General features: G+C 53.4%; 1 protein-coding gene across 1 annotated transcript in view; it reads left to right on the top strand.

The window, feature by feature from the left end:
• Positions 1-562: 562 nt before the first annotated feature.
• The window catches only part of NKAIN1 (sodium/potassium transporting ATPase interacting 1), a 44784-nt gene continuing 39346 nt past the window's right edge, over positions 563-6000 (top strand). Inside the window, exon 1 of the mRNA XM_065930265.1 lies at positions 563-1021. Coding sequence (XP_065786337.1) covers positions 968-1021 — 54 coding nt within the window. The 5' untranslated portion in view covers positions 563-967. The remainder of the gene's footprint in view (positions 1022-6000) is intronic.

The raw sequence follows: 6000 nt of genomic DNA, 5'->3' as shown, positions 1-6000 counted from the left end.
TGCAGGCCTCATTTCTGGATCATAGGGGCCCCAGAGGTGTGGATGCAGTCAGGTCGGGCTCAGTAAATGCCAGTGAGAGGAAAAGAGGGAAGGAAGAACTCTGGAGGGAGGCTGGGATGGGGAGCAGATCTGGGAACTGAGTGGAAGGAAATAGAGGCCAAGGTTGGAGCCTCCGGGCCCTGGAGACAAGGTGGACAGAGGCATGCTCCACACTCTCGGGAGACCCGGCACAGAGCTAAGCGCTTGAGTCACATAACTGCATTTCATCTTCGCGGCAACAGAAGAGCAATCATTATTGCTCTTATTTTGTTAAGAAAACGGAGGCCCAGAGAGGTGACGTGATTTGCCCAAGGTCACACAGCAAGCGAGCTGCGAAGTCTGGGTTTGACCCAAGCCTGCCCTCCGCTCACTTCATTCCCTGCCTCTTCTGCTCTGCTCTCGGTTTCCCTACCGCTTCTCCCCACCCCTCCGCTTCCTTGGCCGCCCCGCCCCACCTCTCTCTTCCCCTCCTCTCCCCTCCCCTCTCTCTCTCTCCCCTGCCCTCCCTCTCAGCAGCCGCGGCGGCCGAGCCACGTGGTGGGGCCGGGAAACCGCGGCCGCCGAGCGCCCGGGCGGCTGCCCCAGCTGGGCAGTGCTGCTCTGCGCTGCGCCGCGCTCGGTGCCTGCGCTCCCCGCTCCGCGCTCCCCGCCAACCGCCCCGGGGCGGGAGGCGCGCCCGGCAGCGGGGCGTCCAGACAAAGGAGGCGCGGCAGAGCCGGCGCGCGGGCGGAAGGACCATGGACTCCGAGCGCGAGGGGCCGGCACCAGCCCTGAGGACCCGGCGCTCCCGGGCCCGGCCCTAAGGCGCCCGGCCCCGCCGCCCTGGGCGCCCAGCGCGGAGGACGCGGAGCCCGCGCGGCACGGAGGAGGCGGCGGCCGCCGAACTAGAGGGGCGCCGCGGCGGTCGGCGCGCGCGGCCCCCGGAGCCATGGGCAAGTGCAGCGGGCGCTGCACGCTGGTCGCCTTCTGCTGCCTGCAGCTGGTGAGCGCCGCGCGCCCGGGCGGCCGGGCCGGGCAGGGTAGGGCGCGGCGGGGCGGGGTCCCGGGGCGAGCCGGTGGGGTGTGTGAGTCTGGGTGTGGGTCTGGGGCGAGCGCCCGGGTTGGGGGTGGCCTGGAGTCACGGAGCGGACGGGCGGAGCCTGCTCCTGCGGGCCCAGCTGTCTCTTTGTGTGCGCCTCTCGCCCGGCGCTCCCCGGTCCCCGAGCGCGTCCTGTGCGCGAGTCCGCGCCCGCCCCGCGCCTGGGGCTCCGCGCGACTGGCCCGCACCGGACGAGTGGCCTCCTGCTGGGGAGATGCGCCGTGGGACTGTGGCTCTCCGGGGCTCGGGGGGTGTGTCCGAGGAGGGTGTGTGGATCCCTTGAGGTCCCTGCCGTGTGTTTTCCTCCAGATCACTCGTTTGCGTGGGTCTCTGCCTCTGGTCTCCGCCCCACTGAGCGTTTCTCACAAACTCTCTGCTCCTGTGTGTGTCTCTCTCCGCGTTTCTCCTTGGTATGTGTCTAGATCTCTGACCATTCCTGGTCCATGTTCATCTGTGTGTGGGGGGATCTTAGACTCCAAGAACCGTTCACTCCTTTGTGCTCTTCCTGCCTGCCTCCACCCTCCTGACTGGGCAGGCCTAAGAGCCCCTCCCTGGAGAGGGTCACAAGGAGCTACTAGGTCCTGGACCAGCTGACTAGCCAGGTGCGGGACTGCCCTCCCTGCTTTGGCCGTGACCACCTTAGCGACAGGCATTGTCAGTCTTTCCACCAGAGGGGCGGGGTGTGGGGGGTGGAGGGGGTGAAGGGGGTGAGACAGGGCTGGCACGGATGGGAGTGGAGATACTTGGGTGCCCAGGGAGGGTGGGAGTATTTGGGGACACTGTACATAATCCCAGCTCAGGGAAATCAGGTTCTTGTCTCAGGGAAGCCCGGGGAGTGAATTTGGGGGGAAGGGGCCAGCTCTGCCCCTCAATACAGACTCTGGCAAGTGAGTTTGGGAAGGTGGTTAAGGAGAGGCCAGGACCTACTGCCTATGCTAGAGCTGAGGTCTAACCAGTAAAGAGGTCTCGTCTGGGTTCCACTTTTGCCTGCATCCATTGCCCTTCCTCCACCACTGGTGTGTACATACAGTAAAGCAGAAGGAAGCTTTGAGTGTGGATATACAGACCCCATTCATCTTTCTTCTCTCCTCTTGGGGACCCCAGGCCCAAACACTCCATCGACAGACCTGCCCTCTTGGACAGTGGCCCAAACAGCTGGGCCCTTAAGATTGGAGTCCTGCTCCCAAATGTGGGCTGCAGGGCAAGTGACATCTCTTGGTCAGCCTCTCTGTGAATTGCTCATCCTTGAGGTTGGCAGGGGGGATTAATTAAGATCAGGTAGAATGGAAACTCCAGAAGGGCAGAGATTATCTGTTTTGTTCCTGCTAAATCCCCAGCAGCTGGAACAGTGCCTGGCACTCCATTAATATTTGTAAAGTAAATGAGTGAATCAGTTATTTGGCAACTCCTGGCTCCAGTACGAACACCCTTCTTTATCTCCTTTCAGGAACATAAAATTCCAAAAAGTGCTGAAACTTTCCAAGGAATTTTCTTTCTGTGTTAATTTTAAAATTTTAAACTAGGACTTTTTCTTATTAGAGAAGTAACATACAGGGATGTCTTGGTGGTCCATTGGCTAAGACTCCTCACTCCCAATGTAGGGGGCCAGGGTTCAAGCCCTGGTTAGGGAATCTAGATCCCACATGTAGCATCTAAGAATCTGCTTACTGCAACTTAAGATCCACATCCTGCAATAATAATAATAATAATAAGAGAGAAAAAGAAAGAAAAGTAACACACATTTTATAAAATGATTAAATCAATAAATAACCAAATGGAGCAGAAGATAAAGACGCTTCCTTCTATGCCCAGTCCCATATCCCAGAGACAAGCGCTATTAACAGTTTAACCCACGGTCATTCTCTGTTGTTGATAATAACAGTCCTTAGCTTTGGGGAACAGTTACTAGGTACTAGGTGCCCTTGTAAGCACTTTTCCATGTATTAATTCATTTAATTCTCATAGCAATCCTATGAATTTACTGGTCCAGAGTTCTCTAGTTAGAGGCTATGAAGCCAGGCAGCTGACCAGCATCCTCACTTGCCTTCTTTACTGGAAAATAAGTAGTTCTGGCTATGATGAGAGGTGCTTACTTCTCTGTAGATAAATGAAGGTGGCAAGGCCATCTCCCTGCTTCTCTCTTACCTGCCTCTGTAGCTCTCCCCAGCTCAGCTAAACCCACATTTCCACTTGGAGGGTTCACTAGCATAAGCGGCTCTGGAATCCGACAAGACCTGGGTGGGATTCTGATCCTTCTGCATCTTAGCTGGATGCCTTTGGGCAGCTTGTGAGCATTCCATGAGATAATCTGGGGAGGTGCTCCAAGGAGGGACTTGAAAATTGGTCTCTTGGGTCTGTTGCTCTGTCTGGGCCGATTGCAGAGTGGGTCCCTTCAACTGTCGCTAATCCCCAGGAGCCTCTGCTGCCTCGCGGTCTTGGCAATGTGCTCCTGGATGGTAGAATTCACCAACCTGACCATCCCAGGGAGAAGGGAGCCTGTTTTCTCATCCAATGGAAAGGGGCAGAGAAGGAAGAGGCCATTAAATGTTTCTCAGCTAAAAACTTTTGCAGAGGAACTGTATCATTTTTTTTTTCTCATGTAGGGTTTGATGATTACAACAAAACAGCCCAGTTCTAAACACTCTTCTGGAGTTGGGTTAGCCTTGCTTTGGGTGAGGGAGTAGGATGTGAGGGTGCACCAGAGGGTGGAAGAAGCAGGTAAGGGCTGAACTGTTGCACTCAGACAAGTACAGGGGACAAGCCTCTGGAGTTTGACAGGACAGACGTGGGATTGAGTCCTGGCTTTGTCACGTCCTAGCTGTGTGGTTGTAAGCAAGTTGCTTGGCCTCTCTGACTCACATTTTGTCATCTGTTAAATGGAGATGATAGAAACAGTCCCCAAGGGGCTTCCCTGGTTGTCCAGTGGTTAAAAATCTGCCTTGCAATGCAGGGAAAACCTGTTTGATTCTTGGTCCAGGAAGATCCCACCTGCCGCAAGGCAACTAAGCCTGGGCTCTGGAGCCTATACCTACCGAGCCTACGTGCTGCAACTACTGAAGCTCCTGCACCCTGGGACCCGTGGAAACTAGAGAAGCCACCGCAATGAGAAGCCTGTGCATCTCAACTAGAGTAGCCTCCGCCCTCTGCAACTAGAGAAAGCTCAAGCAGCAACAAAGACCCTGCACAGCCAAAAAGAAATAAATATATTAAAAAAAAAGAAAAGAGTGTCCAATCCTTAGGGTTGTTGTGAGGATTAAATGCATATAGCTTGCACTGTGCCAGGCACAGAATAAGCATTCAATAAACTATAACTTTTTTTGTTGTTATCTTTTTAGGAAAATTTTTAAATGTATTTTTTTCACTGCACCAGGTCTTCATCGTTGCACTTGGTCTTTCTCTAGTTGCGGAGAGCGGGGCTTACTCCCTTGTTGTGGTGTGTGGGTTTCTTATTGCAGTGGTGTCTCTTGTTGCAGAACACAGGCTCTAGAGCACATGGGCTTCAGTAGTTGTGACCCACGGGCTTAGTTGCTCCGCAGCATCCCGGACCAGGGATCGGACCCGTGTCCCCTGCATTGGCAGGCAGATTCTTAACCGCTGGACACCAGGGAAATCCATATTGTTGTTATCTTAATTATGTATATCCTAGGATGCTTCCCCGGAATTGTGACCCAGACATAGCCAAGGGCCATCCTGCACTCTTCCTTTGTGGGAAGCAGCACGTAATTGGATACAAAGAGTCAGGAGGCCTGGATTCAAGCCTTCCTCACTGACATCTGGTGAACTTGGGCAAGTCTTTTCCCTACTGCAAGCCTTGGCTTTTCCTCATCTGTAAAATGGGAAGAATCACTGGTCTGTGTCTCTAGGGTCCTGCTAGTTCTGCCCATCTGGCACACTGGGAGGATGTCTGGACTGGCCTGGGGGTTTCCATGTGTCTCAGTCTGGTTCCACTATGTGGAACATCTTGGGTCCCTTGCTTTCTCCTTACCTGGTGTCTCATCTTGACATTATTAATGTTATTCCTAATTTTTGTGTGTTTCCCATTTCCCTCCCCTGCCCTTCTTTCCTGGTCCACCTCCTTCCTGAAACCTTGCAGGCTATGCTATTCTTCCAATAAGGATGAACCAAGGAGATTTACCCAAGGGAATCATCATCAATTTCTTCACCATCCCCATTATCACTCCCATTTCTGGACTCCTGTGCTAAGCACTTTATATGCATTACCTCATTTAACCCAGTGAGCTTACATATGTAACGTACTTGGCAGAGTGCCTAGTGTGTTCAACGATCAATAAGTGTAACCTATTTTACTGCTTTTATCCTTCTTATTGTTACCCTACAAAATGTGATAGAAGTTTTTATTAGCCCCTTTTTCTGATGAGGAAACCGAGGCTCAGATAGGTCTAAGCTAGTCAGTGATGGAACCAAGGTTCATGCGCTCTTTTGCCTGAGCAGAGAGCCACCCTCTCTGCTGTGTCACTCTGCTACTCACGCTTCAGCAGCCTGTGACCTCAGACAGATCTCTTCACTGCGTCAAGCCTCAGTTCCCTTATCTGAAAACTAAAATGGTACTATTTCAGTAGGATCACGCACATGCCGGGCACCGTGAGCCGGTGAGTGGTCAGTAATACATCATTGCCATGGTTGTTCTTGTCCCCGGTCTGGATGACCTTGGACACATGCATTCGCTCCTCTGGGCCGCAGTGTCTTTCTCTGTCCAAGAGAAAGAGTTATCCTTACCTCTCAGAGTTGGAGAAAGGGCTTAGCCAGCTGCCATGTACATAGTAGGTACTCAAAAAAAAAAACACGGTTTTATTCTTTTCCCTTCTGGAAAGCTCTTTGCTTTCTGGAAGGTGGTGGATGAGGGGGGGAAATATGTTGCTTCC

Source organism: Muntiacus reevesi, chromosome 3 (assembly GCF_963930625.1).
Source record: "Muntiacus reevesi chromosome 3, mMunRee1.1, whole genome shotgun sequence".
NCBI lineage: Eukaryota > Metazoa > Chordata > Mammalia > Artiodactyla > Cervidae > Muntiacus > Muntiacus reevesi.
This window is presented reverse-complemented; position numbering and strand designations above follow the sequence as displayed.